Source organism: Pleuronectes platessa, chromosome 12 (assembly GCF_947347685.1).
Source record: "Pleuronectes platessa chromosome 12, fPlePla1.1, whole genome shotgun sequence".
In the NCBI taxonomy this organism is placed as follows: Eukaryota; Metazoa; Chordata; class Actinopteri; order Pleuronectiformes; family Pleuronectidae; genus Pleuronectes; species Pleuronectes platessa.
The window spans coordinates 25,933,119-25,949,206 of NC_070637.1; the positions used below are offsets into that span (position 1 = coordinate 25,933,119).

At 42.3% G+C, this 16,088-nt stretch overlaps 1 protein-coding gene across 3 annotated transcripts in view; it reads left to right on the top strand.

Moving 5' to 3' along the window:
• The window catches only part of LOC128453052 (basement membrane-specific heparan sulfate proteoglycan core protein-like), a 14,583-nt gene extending 3,095 nt beyond the window's left edge, over window positions 1-11,488 (top strand). The window contains exons 3-19 of one of the 3 annotated variants that reach the window (XM_053435683.1): window positions 1-139; window positions 1,022-1,291; window positions 1,395-1,685; window positions 2,318-2,590; window positions 3,202-3,519; window positions 4,501-4,773; window positions 4,881-5,147; window positions 5,665-6,027; window positions 6,570-6,821; window positions 7,481-7,729; window positions 8,571-8,816; window positions 9,136-9,243; window positions 9,366-9,381; window positions 9,474-9,565; window positions 9,689-9,733; window positions 10,203-10,265; window positions 10,407-11,488. The exon at window positions 1-139 is cut by the window's left edge and continues 128 nt beyond it. In XM_053435683.1, the coding sequence (XP_053291658.1) occupies window positions 1-139; window positions 1,022-1,291; window positions 1,395-1,685; window positions 2,318-2,590; window positions 3,202-3,519; window positions 4,501-4,773; window positions 4,881-5,147; window positions 5,665-6,027; window positions 6,570-6,821; window positions 7,481-7,729; window positions 8,571-8,816; window positions 9,136-9,243; window positions 9,366-9,381; window positions 9,474-9,565; window positions 9,689-9,733; window positions 10,203-10,265; window positions 10,407-10,417 (3,276 nt within the window). In that variant the 3' untranslated portion in view covers window positions 10,418-11,488. The other 2 variants (XM_053435686.1, XM_053435685.1) reach the window with 2 other exon arrangements.
• The last annotated feature ends 4,600 nt before the right edge of the window (window positions 11,489-16,088 follow it).

Here is a 16,088-nt window from a genome sequence, read left to right on the forward strand (position 1 = left end):
CTGGTCCCCATCACTCCCAGTAACGTCCTCAGGATTCCAGAGCTAACGCCCGACAGGAACGGGGATTATCAGTGCATCGCTCACCACAACAGATCAGAAGAGAGCAAACAGAGCAACAGGGCCACTCTCTCTGTGTCAGGTGAGATATCCAGAGTCATTGTCCCCGCTGGGAGCTTCACCCACAGACATGTGGAGACACAGGACAAAGAGACACCAGTAAAGACCTTCACAGTAACTGGGACAGTAGAAACATGAAGCTTATTTTCCACATGGTGTCGACAGCCGGACAAATCCAGGTTTCTTCTTCTGAATGCGTCGTTCAGTCTCCACAGTCAAAGCTGAAGAACTGATCTCAGCTCCTGACGTCGACCTTTCACACGGACAGAAAGTCGATCACATCATTCACTCACTTCACTTCAGCTTCTGGTTTGACTCAGACATTATAAAAACATGGAGGAGCAGAGAACAGCTGATGCAGACTGTGTTTACTCAATTAAATATGATGAAAATATACATTTATGCTACATGTACTAACTTATACAATAATCATGATTGATTTATAATTAATTATATAGATATTATAGTTGTTAATTTAATAGATATATACTAATTACTGAACATAACAAATAAAATAATGAATTGATCTCTAATTTACTATGAAAATATATATTTTTGCTATTTTAATGGATTTATACTACATATACTGAATTATTTAGTTTAATCATGAATTTATTCCTAATGGAAGTATTACTTTATCCATGTATACTATATAACTAAACATACAGAATTATACAATTATGATAAATTGATTCCTAATCAACATTGAAAATATACATTTTTCAAATTGTCTTTAATACATTTATACTACTACAGATATGAAGATTAATAATGAACTGTCTCCTAATTAATGATGAAGATATAATTGTTTTGCTGATTTAATAAATGCTTCACTACATGAACTGAGTTTCATGAAGTAATATGAAGGATCCTAATTAAAGATGTGAATATTCTTTCCGAGCAGCACACAGACCCAGAGCCACAGTGAGAGCATCCAGGACGTCCATCCCAGTGGGCGGCTCTCTGACTCTGACCTGTTCTGTGGAGGAGTCTGCTGGTTGGAGCTACGACTGGTTCACACGTTCCCCAGACGCTGAGGAAACCGCCATCGCAACAAATCCTGAGCACAACTCTCTGAGCATCTCACAGGGAGGCAGCTACTGGTGCAGGGGAAGAAGGACTCACTCAGATTTCTTCTCAGAGAAGAGTCACGTGCATCACATCGACAGAACCTGTGAGTAGCAGGCTTTCATGACTGGCTACGATGAACCAGAACCAGTCAGCAGCAACATTAACCAGTTCTCTCTGTTGGTTTTATATTTGTGTTGAATGTTCAGTGTCCAACAGAAGCTTTGTCGTGCTGCAACACAACTGGACTCAGATATTCAGCGGTGAGACGATCTCTGTCCGGTGTGAGATCCAGGGAGGAGGAGACACCCAGTGGGAATATGAATGGAGGACAACAAGCTCCCACCAACCAGTCACTGGTCCAAACACAGCTCCCACACACAGTGAATACAGGCTGGGCCCTGCCTCTGTTTTCCACAGTGGAGAGTACTGGTGTAAGGCCAGAGCGGACTGGTATTCCTCAACAGAGTGGAGTGAGGCCTTCCAGCTGAGAGTAACACGTACGTCCAATCATCTTTCACAACCTCCACGAGGACGTCTTCACCTCTTTCTATTGGTTGTTCTTAGCAGGACCAGTAAAAACTACTATACTTATTTCCGCCCAATCCCCAGAAAGCATCTGGGTGTGGACCTGAACTGGTCCACATGTAAACCAGCTAATGTGGTCCAGATACCTTAAAACCAACCTGGGTCTTTCTGGCACACATCAGGTGCTGTAGGCAAAGTGTGATCTGGATGTGGACCTCAAGTGGTCCATGACTGGAGAACATGGCTCAAACAGCACTAACACATGGGGGCCACCTTCGGCCCTTGTTGTTGACACGTGGTACTGCTTCGGCTCATCTGTGGCCCGGCTCTGGTGAACAGCAGTGGACTGCCCCAGTGCCATCACTCCATGAGGTGTGTGGGCTGGATGCCAGAGTGACAGTGTGGGCCACATCTGGGCCTGAAGCATTGAGCTATGTGGGGATCAATGAACCTTTTACATGTGGAGATTCCTCATTAGACCTTTTTGTCTTATATATTCTACGATCAGAACTTTGTCCTCTACTGAGGGAAACTCTGCTTCATACGCTTTAATCTTTTTGTCTCATTTAATTTGTCTTTCATTTTCTCTCACACACTTTGAAAGCCGATAAACCCAGACCCAGGCTGACTGCTGATAACACAACCATCACAGGAAAGGGAAGCGTAGCACTGACCTGCTCTGTGGAGAACGCAGCTGAGTGGAGATACGACTGGTTCAGAAGAACCTCAGCCTCCTCTGCAGCTCAGATCCTAAGATATAATGAAACAGATGATGAACTCAGCATCTCAGAGGAAGGCATCTACAGCTGCAGAGGACGGAGAGGAGACACAAGCTTCCTCACAGAGGACAGCAACCGAGTCTCAATAGAGAACAGAGGTAAGAGTCCGTTTAGAAATCCAAACACTAGTTACCTCCTGTGGAGGTTATATTCTGTCCCTGGACGTTTCTTTCTTTATTTGTTTGTCAGCAGGATTACACAAAAACCACCGGATGGATTTCAACTAAACTTGAGACAGAACCAATGAAATTTAGATGGAATCCAAACATCCAGACTTTCTTTAACACGATGTAACTTTAACTGAGCAACAGCGCCCTCTGCAGCCACACGTGATATTTTTCAATAACTTCAGAGTGAAGCTGAACTGATCTCAGTTCAGCTTCACTCTTCAGCTGGTTGTGTCAGTGACTCTCAGTCAGTTCTTCTCTCAGGAGATGGAACCCACTCAGCAGAGTCACAGAGAACAGACGCTCAGGGAGAGAAGGAGGAAACTTTCTCCTTATTAAGACAGAGAATCATTACATTAACCTGGAAGCTGCTGTTTTAAGGTTAAGAAGATGCAAAGTGTTTTTCTTTAAGATTGTGTGATTCTTGTTTGATTCTTTCCCTGATGAAGAGATGAGAGGACTGGTATCTGTACAGTTTGGTGGAGGGAGGAGCTGTACTGAGCTTCTACTTTCTTCTGTTCTCTGTTTCTATTTGTGATCAGTTTCCCACAAGACCTCTGTGGTCCTGCAACCTGACTGGTCTCTGGTCTTCAGTGGTGAGAGGATCACTGTCCGGTGTGAGCTCCCTGCAGATGAACAGACTGAGTGGGAGTATGAATGGACCAATCACACAGATGAACAGACTGAGTGGGAGTATGAATGGACCAAACCCAACTCAACTACGGCTCCAACACACAATGAACACAGGATTGTCAATGTGTCCTCGTCCGACAGTGGAAGCTACAGGTGTTTGGCTAAAGACAAGAAGAACTTGAATTCCACGACCGAGTGGAGCGATGACGTCACATTAACAGTTTCTGGTGAGAAAGACGGAGTTTTGAGAAACTGGCAAATGTCTCCTTCAGTTTATATTCATATGCGCTGATAAGAAATAGAATACAACTAAAAAGTAACGAGGGATGCACCGATTCAAAAGCTGAACATCTTACCGATATTTATCTGGTTGTTGCGATCAGCCTATTGGCGAGTAAGATGAGGTTCACCGATGTTTAGATGTTATTCTCATCTGGGAGGAAACAAGTGCTGTTCAGAATCCAAGTCAAAACATCCTGGAGACAAACGATCTGGGACCAAGGTCCTGACGATACTCGACCAATCGTGAGTCAGCCTCAGCTGTCAGTCACCATGTTTCACCAGGTTTTTATAACGTCAAAAACTAATTCAGTTCAACTCAAAACTTGAACATACAGAACATCAGAGGAACAAGTTCTTCCTTTCCTCCTGAAATAATCTGACCTGTACTGCAGCCAGCCACCAGGGGGCGATCTCACTGTTGTGGAGCTGTGATGTGGTCCATCTTTATATACGGTGGATGCTCAGCACCTTTAGACCAGATGGATGTGGTCCACTTCAGTGATGCTGCTCCTCTAGCTTTCCTGTGGACAGAATGGATCTGAGCCTAAACTCGTCCACTTGTTAAAGAGCTAATGTGGTCCAACCATCCCAGAACCCACCTGGGTCTTCATGGTAAACATGTGGTGCTCTAGGCAAAGTGTGATCTGGATTCTAACCTAAAGTGGTCCATGTGGTGAATATGGTCCAAATAGATCCAAACGAATCGGGGCCACGTCTGGCAGCTTTGGTTGATGTACGGTACGGCTGTGGCTAACTTGTGGCTCTGATGTGGCAAACAGGTGGTATAATCTGGACCAAACCATTCTGTGCTTCTGCTTTTACTGCTGTTTTAGTTTGTACGACTGCAGAAGACTGAAGGAGATACATGTTCTACTCATTTCATTCAACTCACATGAAATGGACTAAAGTGTTTTTAACATTAACAGAAAGACCAGCGGCTCACCTGAGTGCTGACCACAGAGCCTTTCCAGTAGGGGGCAGTGTGCTCCTGACCTGCTCCGTGGGCCCAGCATCACCTGGATGGAAGTATTACTGGTTCAGAGGTGAGAAAACCTCGGAGCCCCTGACGGATGAGGACTTCAAGTCACATGGACAAAGTGCTAGTGCCTCACGTGAAGGACTGTACTGGTGCAGAGGAGGAAGAGGAGATCCAGTTTACTACACCCAGTACAGTCACCCAGTCAGGATTCATGGAATCGGTGAGTGAGGAGAGAATCCATTCTGCGTCCATGATGTTTGTTGAGATGACGTAAAGGTTGATGCTGATACAAACTGTTATTCTGTCTTTACTGGTGAATATGACCAGTCCACAACACAGCTGCTGTGATTCTTCAACCCAACTGGCCGAGGAGATACAGAGGAGAAGCCTTCACCCTGAGGTGTGAGATCCAGGGAGGAGACTCTGAGTGGGAGTATGAATGGACAGCAACCAGCTCACAGGCACCCCCCAACACAAAGGAGTTCAGGATCAGTCTGGGATCAGATCTGAGCGGCAGCTACTGGTGTCAGGGCCGACTGAAAGGTGCACGGCAGAACTCAACAGGATGGAGTGCTCCACTCACGTTGTCTGACGGTGAGTCAAGTCATATTTAGTATTAAAATAAAGATGTTTAACTTTAAATATTACAAAGTTTATATGTGTTATATGCACATGTACAAAAGAGAAGCCAAAGTATCCCAGATACCAGCCATCTTTCACTTTTCAGGTCATTTAGAGCCAGAGTCTGTGAAATCATGATGGAGGTGTGGAGCTGGGGTATCGAGGCCCCACCCATACATGTGCTCGACCAATCACGAGTCAGACTCAGCTGTCAATCAGGACATTTCACTGTTTTTATAGCATCAAATAACTAATTAAAACCAAACTGATCAGAAACATGAACACGTGAACAAACTGAAATGAAAGAAACCATGGTTGACATGTACTGCAGGCAGCCACCAGGGGGCGGTGTTATAGTTTGGCTTCACTTTTTGGGGGCAGTCATGTCGATGGCTGAATGTGAAGCATCCAGAAATGTCATTGGTTCCAAAATGAACATCTGTAGACAAACATGAAGACGTGTTTCTGTTGTGACGATGTTCTGTTTCAGCGGCTGCACCACCACCTGTCCTCACTGTGTCTCCATCATGGCTGACTCCTGGAGCCTCAGGGACTCTCACCTGTGGGGGGGTTCCACATCCCACTGCAGGATGGAGGTTCTACTGGTACAGAGCGGACACCATTAGTTTGGATCCAGTCCCCATGTGTCCCTGGTCATCTCGATACACGTGGAGTGATATGCACACTCCTAAGTTCGGTTATGAGCTGCTCCCAGGAAGCGACGGAGGAACTGAACAAAACTCCTTCATCATCCAAGACCTGACGGAGTCAGCAGGTTATTCATGTCGAGCTGGAAGAGGAGACCCCGTGTTTTACACTGAGTACAGTAACACAACGTGGGTGTGGCCTGTAGGTGAGTTTGTTTCTTTCTCTTGAAGCAGATGTTGTCCCTTCAGTCGGTCAGTTACTTGGGGAACTTTACTTTGGCTGGTTCCTCCAGGTGATTCACTTTTAGAGGTCATAGGTCAAAGGTCAAAGGTCAAGACAGATACAGGGTTAGAGAGACAATCTGAAGTTTATTATGATCAGAGAATCATTCCCCAAAATATAATGTCACATGAAATTATTCTTTGTGTTCATCCTATAGGACTGACCTGAAGTTGATATTATTTATGATCATATGCTCGGACTGACATCATCATGATGTCACTGTGATGTCACTGTGATGTCAACAAACGATGTCGTCCTTCTGACGTTTCCTCTGTAAAATGACTCAAAGCCTAAAATGACATCTTTAATCTGGAAACATTACAAAGTTATTCTGGTAATATTATGACCTGATTCCCAAAACAAGATGTGACTGAGATGGAGTCTCTGCTGATGACTTCACGTCTTTAATGCTCAACATATTTAAACCATTAGTTTCTGTTTCACACTTCATGTCACGTTTTTCAGATTCCTATTCGTCAGTGTCTCTCACAGTGAAGCCGGACTCAGTGCAGCACTTCTTCTATGAAAGCATCCGTCTGACCTGCGAGGGAAACTCTGATGAACTGAGATTGTGGGTGTTAACTGGAGACAGAGTAGAATTGTTAGAGTGCGAGTCTCAGGAGACAAGCTTCACATGGAACATGGAAAATCTTTTTCCTGGAGTTGTCTGGTGTGGATCTGGATCAGAGATCAGCAACGCAGTCAACATCTCTACAGGTTGTAGTTTTTCATTGAATCTATTCACACTGTTCATGTTTCCAACATCCCATAATGTGATTTAAAGGTACAGTAACTGAAAGTGGGGAGCACTGCCTCCCTTCACTGCTCCTTCAGGAGCTGCACCCCCCACATGTACCAAGGTGCATCACATCAAACATGATCTCTGGATGAAATTCACCCTCTTTATTTACACAACCACACGTTCAACGACCAGAATCAGCTGTGAGAGTGTGTCTGTCTGCGTTAAACAAGCAGACATCACGTGACTGTGTGGACGCCACAGCCCACAGCGCCACCCGGAGGCTGTTTCCCTCTCTGCACTCAAGAGGGAGGTCTTTTGGTTGGAGAGCAGGACTTATTGATGTCACATTCAGATTTAGTGAAGCTCTCACTCTAAACCCTGCGCTCACACTCAACTCTCCCCTGCTTGAGCTCAGATGTCCTGCTCTTGAATCCAGGGCTGTGTGTTGAAACCAGATGTTTGTCCAGATCACACACAACGTACAGCTCATGGACGTGAGGAGCAGAATGTGACAAGAAGTGCATTGAATGACTTTAGCTCCACTTTAACATCTAATATTTAGACTCAAGCTGTTTATATACGAGCTGAATTATCAGGTTGTTCACATTGTTGATGGTTTTTTAATTGTTTACAGTTCAAGGTCGTGTTATCCTGGAGAGCCCTGTCCGTCCTGTGACTGAGGGACAGTCCGTTACTCTCAGCTGCTTATGGTACAGAAGAACAAACCTCGATTCCAACATCTCTTTCTACAAAAATGATGAACTCCTCCAAAGTGATGTCAGAGGGAAACTGGAAATCTCAGCTGTGTCAAAGTCAGATGAAGGTTTCTACAAGTGTGAACGTTCAGGAGTCTTCTCACCAGAGAGTTGGATGTCAGTAACATGTGAGTGTGATCAACATGAGGTAGAAAAGGAGTCTCCAGGTTGAGAAGTAGATTAACAACTTTTCTACTCAGTATTTTCACTGAGACGGTTTCTAAACACCAGGTCCACTTGATCAATACACTTATAAAAGAAATTCACATATATTTACAGCTGGAAACTTTTTTTACACAGAGATCAAAGTATTTCTACAAATACAAACTTTTTTTGCAAATATATTAAACTATTTCTTCAAGAACAAAACTTATTCAGACAGTTGTTTTTTTTCAAATCAAAATGTCTGAAGTGTTGGTTCTATGTTTCTCCTCGTCATGGATCTTTCTTTGCTCCTCACTGCTCCTCGTCTGATCAGTGACTCCTGCAGCACCTCCCTCTGCGTCTCCTGTGCCGCTGGTCCTTGGGCTGGTTGGAGGCTTCACACTGATTCTCCTCCTCCAGCTGCTGCTGTTGTGTTGGTGCAGGAATTCAAAGAGAGAGAGCTGCTCTGGTTCATTTCATTTAAATCAAACTCATTCCAAACTGTTTTGGTTGGAGAGCAGGACTTATTGATGTCCCATTCAGATTTAGTGAAGCTCTCACTCTAAACCCTGCGCTCACACTCAACTCTCCCCTGCTTGAGCTCAGATGTCCTGCTCTTGAATCCAGGGCTGTGTATTGAAACCAGATGTTTGTCCAGCGCACACACAACGTACAGCTCATGGACGTGAGGAGCAGAATGTGACAAGAAGTGCATTGAATGACTTTAGCTCCACTTTAACATCTAATATTTAGACTCAAGCTGTTTATATACGAGCTGAATTATCAGGTTGTTCACATTGTTGATGGTTTTTTAATTGTTTACAGATTCAGATCGTGTTATCCTGGAGAGCCCTGTCCGTCCTGTGACTGAGGGACAGTCCGTTACTCTCAGCTGCTCATGGTTCGGAAGAAAACTCGATTCCAGTTTCTCTTTCTACAAAAATGATGAACTCCTCCAAAGTGATGTCAGAGGGAAACTGGAAATCTCAGCTGTGTCAAAGTCAGATGAAGGTTTCTACAAGTGTGAACATTCAGGAGTCTTCTCACCAGAGAGTTGGATGTCAGTAACATGTGAGTGTGATCAATATGAGGTAGAAAAGGAGTCTCCAGGTTGAGAAGTAGATTAACAACTTTTCTACTCAGTATTTTCACTGAGACGGTTTCTAAACACCAGGTTCACCAGCTCGATGCACTGATGAAACTTTTTCACTTATTTTTAAAGCTGGAAACTTTTTTTGCACATATTAAACTATTTCTTCAAGAACAAACCTTATTCACACAGTTGTTTTTTTTCATGTCAAAATGTCTGAAGTGTTGGTTCTATGTTTCTCCTCGTCATGGATCTTTCTTTGCTCCTCACTGCTCCTCGTCTGATCACTGACTCCTGCAGCACCTCCCTCTGCGTCTCCTGTGCCGCTGGTCCTTGGGCTGGTTGGAGGCTTCACACTGATTCTCCTCCTCTCACTGCTGCTGTTGTTTTGGTGCAGGAATTCAAAGAGTGAGAGCTGCTCTGGTTCATTTCATTTAAATCAAACTTATTCAAACTATTGTCACGATAGTCATGGAGCAGAGGTTGAAAAATAAAATCATGTAACGTGATCATTATTGTCTTTTCCACAGATCTGTGTTGTGACAGGTTGGTTCCACTCTCTCTTGATTCATCTTCAACAAAACATCAATACTTTACTTTTTCTGTTTCATTCACTTGTGATTGTTTGACTGATTCAGGCTCAGCCAGTCTCTGAGAACCAATCAGAGCTCAGACCCAACTGTCCACTACGATGAAGTCCAGCTGCCAGTGTACTCGTCTCTTCTCCACGGTCAGCCGTCCTTCTCCTCCTGAATGCCTTCACAGATATTTCTAACTTGATGCTTTTCAGAAGAACCTAGTCACAAAGTTTCAATTACATTTCATGTTGATTTGATTTTTTATTGACTCGTAGGTGACGACTGCATCTATGAATCAATCAGAGGAGACACGGAGGAAGGTACAGTATAAAATGTGTCTCCTGCTGAGAAGTCCTCAATGAAAAACCTTCTGGTTTCAGGTGGACGGGCAGATGAGGACAGAAATGTCCAACACGAAGTCATGACATCAATACACACGTGTGGTTTTCCAACATCTCATTTTAGTCACATGGTCCAAAGACAGACATTTGGACTCTTCAGTTGAGTCTGAAGCAGAGTTACAGGTGGAAAGGTTCCTCAGACCCGGATCCAGACCAAAGCACCAGAATGTAGTCTGACCCGGATCAAACTGAACCAGGGATCGGTTTTGCTGCGTCCACATAATGTTTGAACAACAAGCTGACATTCATTTGCATTGGACCACGTGTGGAGCAGCTGAAGCTGGTGAAGCTGGTTGTGATAGAGATATTAGAGTGGCAACGAGATCAACTACATGAATCAAACAGTGGTTCTCCACCTTCTCAAGTCGGTTCTGTCTGATCTTCACAGGAACCCGAGGTGATCCAGAGGAGACGTCTGACTACGTTAATGAAAATCCACATTCAGCTTCAGGTACAAATATTAACAACTGGCTGTTCAGCTACTGGCTCATGTGCATCTGAAATAAACCTCAACTGAAACTCCATCATATCATTATTAAATACTTCTTGTAAAATACTTTAGTAATTTATAGTTATTGTCTCTTTGTTTCAGGAGGACTATGAATGGTGCATCCTCCAGAAAACAAGAGCATGAAAATCAACATTCATCCATAAACACCTTCACATGTTAGACTCACCAGTTTTAAAACATCTCATTGGAAAGAACGACTTGATCTGGATTGAATTTCAGTATAAATGAAAAAAGAAATGCTGTGATATTTGCTTTTGTGTTTACGTTCAATATTTCAATTGGCTGATATGGGCCTTTTAAGATATGCTCCGTTATGAAAAGGTTTATTTTACAGGATGAACAATGTGCATTATGATTATATTTTACATTTAACTTTTTTTGTCTTTATTCAAGATCTATATATTCTGTCATATTTGTGTTTTCTTTCAATTTATCTTTATTTCTTTATGAAATATTTTTTTACTTCAGCTTTATTGCCAATTTCATACACAAGTGATGTTTTTTGCTCCTTGATATCAGTATCTGCATTGGCCCCTAAAAAAAGTTTATTCTGTATATTTTTGCCGCAGTCATGCAAAAAAAGTTTGAATACAACCTGTGATGTTTTCCATTCATACGTATATATATATATAAATATGTCTTTGTTATTATTCACCAAGGACTCAATGGAGGACGATGTCAGAAAGGACATCGTCAATCTGTGTGTTATGATCCATATACAGTCTGTGGTTATGATCCATATACAGTCTGTGTGTTATGTTCCATATACAGTCTGTGTGTTATATTCCATTTACAGTCTGTGGTTATGTTCCATATACAGTCTGTGGTTATGTTCCATATACAGTCTGTGGTTATGTTCCATATACAGTCTGTGGTTATGTTCCATATACAGTCTGTGGTTATGTTCCATATACAGTCTGTGGTTATGTTCCATATACAGTCTGTGGTTATGTTCCATATACAGTGTGTGGTTATGTTCCATATACAGTCTGTGTGTTATGTGTGATTATTTCCATGGCTCGTAATTCTCTGTTTGATGAAAACACTCGTCTGCAGACAGTTTAGCTTTTTGTTTTGAAATGTGATGAACTGTAACAGATTATAATTCAAATACATAATTTGATGTGTTCTTTCTTTTATCTTTATTAAACTTTGAAATCCCAGCTGGACTCTGTCGATATGTCCTGTTTTATTTTGAAATCCCTCACCTTACGTGTCCTCAGTGGGACTTCCTGTCTGAGTGGGAGCTGGTTTCCTTCTGGTCCACCAGTGTCTCCTCAGCCAGTTGCTCATGTCTGCAGTGGTCAGCTGGTCTTTGCCCAGTGAAGCTCTGCAGCTGATGGATGTTTCCTCCACATGACGTCTCTGCTCTGACCGATGACTCCGGCTTTCAAGTGAAGACAAGAAGGTTTGTGTTTTATTGTGGCAGGAAACTCTTCTGTTGAACATTTAAACCTTTGTCTCAGTGGGAAGACTTTTCTACATCATCAGCCACATGGTGGCGCTGCAGCTGTTGATTTTATCCATGAATTATCTTCTGCAATAATCTCATCAAACCCTGATGAGAAAGACATGTAATTGGGGCGTTTAACCAGAAACTTGATCATAAACAGCTGAGATCTGAACTGCATACAGCTTATCTTTTATTCTATGTAAGTTGGAGTTGGAAATTTTACTTCATCAATTCACCTTGAGTTGATTCATTATTATTGTGATTTCTTGATATTATCATTAATAATATGTTTGTATATTATTCAACTCTTATGTTTGTTTTTCCCCTCATTAAATCAAGGTGGCCTGGTGTTTGCATGTGTGTGGGACCAATAAAGTGTATCTGTATATCAAGGGTTATAGTTCAATTCTTCTTCTTCTTAAGGAAGGTAATGACTCTTAGGTTTGACCAGCAGAGGGCGCGCGAGTTCACTAAATCCCTGGAGTAAAACCCCCACAGACAGAAACACTGTTATTACAGTGTGTAAGATTTCACATGAAGTTATTCACAGTTCAACTGCATCGCAGAAAAGTGACATCATCATTCTTCATTCAAATGATCCCTGGTCTCGTTCTGAGGAGGTTCATGTCCCCTCAGCTCAGCTGGTGTCTCGTCCGAGTCGTGATGTGTGAGCTGGACCCGTTGAACCCTGAACGTCTCCTGGATCCTGTCCCACAACTCGACTGTGACATCACAACCTGCTGAAAACCTCAGGTTCATTCTCAACGCGTCTTTGAGCTGAACGAGTTTAACGAGTCAGCGACGAGTGAACTCATTAACTGTAAAACACACAACTCACCTCCACACAACCTGAGGCACATGATGTACAACCTGCAGCCGGGACATTTCATTTACATCATAAAGATTCCTGATGTGATTTAAAACACAGCTGATGATGAACTCTGAGAGACAGAGAGATGAAGATACTTGACCTTTGACCTTGATGAATCCTGAACTAACTGGTCTTTACGTCCTCTGCTGGTTTTCAACGGGTTTCAAACGTGTTCGTGTTAGTTTGTTACCACAGAGTGAAAAGTTCCTCTCACGACCAAAGTCCAATGATTTGCTCTCTTGAAACCAAACGGTGTTTATGATGAGCAGCTGATTTCTCAACATGTGTTCGTTCCTGAGAATCATGTGATCTGTGTGATAATGAGACAGTCGAGCGGCTGTCGTCCTTAAACTGACGGTATTTACACAAGCTGTGTGTGTGTGTCTGTGTGTGTGTGTGTCTCTGTGTGTGTGTGTGTGTGTGTGTGTGTGTGTGTGTGTCTGTGTGTGTGTGTGTGTGTGTGTGTCTGTGTCTGTGTGTGTGTGGTTCACTCAAGGTGAGTGTGTCACCGTGTATAAATGGACAATAGATAAAACTGCATACGTGTCGTGCTTCACATGTCGACCTCATTCCCCCCCGATGCTGCAGCAGCTGTTTGAGTCAAAGACAAACGACTTCAAATTTTTGTATTTAAAATGTTTATCATATTCAAAATAACTCTCTGGGATCAAATCAGCAGCTCAACACACAGAGGTCATTGCTCATGTGAAAATAAAGACAGTGAATAAAACAAGACTTTAATAAAATCACGGTTGTGTTTATAAAACTGAAATCAAGGGCTGAGCTCATTTCACACATGATTTGATCATATATATATATATATATATATATTCATATACAAATATTTGTAAATGTGGAGCGGCTCTAACAGCAGCTGTCATCAGCGTCTGTCAGTCGATATCATGGCCTCGTGTTTTATTTAGATTTTATTACATAAGATGAATTCTGACCTTTGAGGGGTTGATGTCCTTCAACACCTCCGTCCAGTGACGAGCCCCAGTGACTGATGTCCCCCCCCCCCCCCCCCCCGACCTCCGGCTGAACACTTTCCACCAGAGACTTTTATCAATCTGCAGATTTCAGGATGTGTTTGAGATCCAGAGCAGATGGTCACAAAGGTTCTGGAGGTTAAAGTAGAAACAAGAGAAAGAAGTAAAAGTTCAGGTTGCATTCCAACCACCAGGGGGCGCTGGACCTAACCCTCTGCCCCATGTCCATATACATTAGTGACAATAATAATAATTAATAGCAGCTCTAGACACAGAAACTAACCCCCATATTGCCCCGTTAAAGCCCTATGAGACGATTTGTAATTTGTGAATATGGGCTATACAAATAAAATTTGATTGATTGAATAAGAGTCTTGATCCTCTCTTATTTTGAAAGGACGGAGTGTATTCACCCTGCAGCGAGTTGAAAACCTGCTCGGCTGTTTTCACTGCTTCACGCTCATCAAACCTTTTCAGCTCTGACACGACAGAGGATGAATATTTCACATGTTTGTGTTTGACGGTTATTAGAGTGAAGTGGTTCAACCTCAGGCACATGAAGCTAATACTTCACATGAGGACTGCTCTGGGAAACAGTTCTTTGTCTACATACATTTGGCTCCTCCCTCCTACTCTGGTTGATACAAGGTCAAAGGTCAAGTCCTTCTGATCAGATCCAGACAACAAAGCCTTAGTTAAAGCAGTCAGGCCCAGATTCATTCAATTTTACAGGAAACAGCATCATCAAGGTTACATATGAGATTCAATCATGATCCATCAGAGGGGAAATTAATATGATCATATTGTGGTCAAATGTCACACTTCCCTGACAAATCAAAAACACAATCAAACCCTAAAAAACAGGGAATAAATAAATACAGAATATTTACAGGACAGAAGAATCTCACAAGTTTACAGTTTCTGTTCAAACGATTTGTTTAAATAAAGAGAAACAAAAAGATTATTTCATCCATGTTACTCCGACACTAAATCAATACAGTTTTATTATAATAACATTTGTTGCTAATATCAGGAGTCAGCTGTCAATCATTTGTATATCATCAACTCACAAATTAAAACCAAACCGATCAGAAACTGTGAGATAAGAACGACCTGAAATGACAGAAACCATCTTTTAACATTTATTCTGAAAACGTCTGCTTTCAGATTAGTCCATGTCCCGTCTGCTAACATGGAGGAGGAGGGGTCATGACCTGTGCTGCTTCACTTTGGGATCTGTCACGTCGTCCATCTTTAGGATCTGAGAGAAAAACCAGAGAGAGAGCGGAGGGTTGTTTAAAGTGCTTTTAAGGACATGATGTGTTTTCCACAGGTGAACAGTTTAAAGTCCACAACAGCTGGTTAATATTTTTAATAATGTTTGCGTCCAAAGAGACAGAGACAGAAAACAAACACACATTTTTTCTGTGACCTGAAGATAAAGATTGTGAAGAAACTCTTTAAATTCCCCTAAATTAATGCAGCCTCATTACCTCGTTAATAAGTCTCAAATTAACAAAAAAATCATAATTCAACAGTTTTATTGAAACGCAAACAGCAGCAGGATCAGAGAAGATACACACGATACTTTGAAATGTAGAAAACCTTGACAATGCAGCAACAGAACTGAGAGGAAAGTTGTGAGCATGATTGAAAAGTTATAAAGTCCAAGATCCTGTAATTCAACAGGTGAAAGTTTATCAGTTTTTTTATCTGAGAAAATGAGACAAACCTGAAAAATCAACATTAACATGAACAAATCTGCAAAACTCTCAAACCTATAAATACCTGAGCGACTGATACATCTGTGAGAAACACGACGCTGACTCAGCAAACTGGGTCAAGCTGTCCAGAAATTATTTATCGTGAAAGTGATTCTATAAACAGACCTGAGGTCAGTGGAAGGACTTTGACCCGCCCTCATTCGGTATCAGACCTGAACTTTGAACAACGCCGTCCCCTGACAAACACCAGGCAGCGGTCCACAGGACGTCTGAGGACTGTGAGGAGAGAGAAATATGTATTTTCTTTTAATGCATTAAGAAGATTTCCTTTTCTTGGTTTGTGATCTTTGCTTCAGGTCAGAGTTAATAAAACCCACGACTCTGTCCCGCTGCCACAGATCTGATCAATCGGAGCTTCACTCGTTTCATTCTGTGTCCTCACATGTGATAAGAGCTGGACTCTCACTGCTCCTCGTCGATAAATCCATAAACAAAAAACAAGATAAAGTCTGTGTCAGTTTAATTCCAACATGCAACTAACCTGCATAATGAAATCATATTTATGAATCTCACCTGAAACCTTTTTGATTCTAGATAAAAACTTTCAATCAAATCTTTTACTCCCAGAATCCGGTCCTGGTTCCGCAGCATGAGACAGAGGAGTTCCACAGGGATCTGGTTCTGGTTCTCTCCTCTTTACATTATTAACCTGGTGCTGTGTGGTAA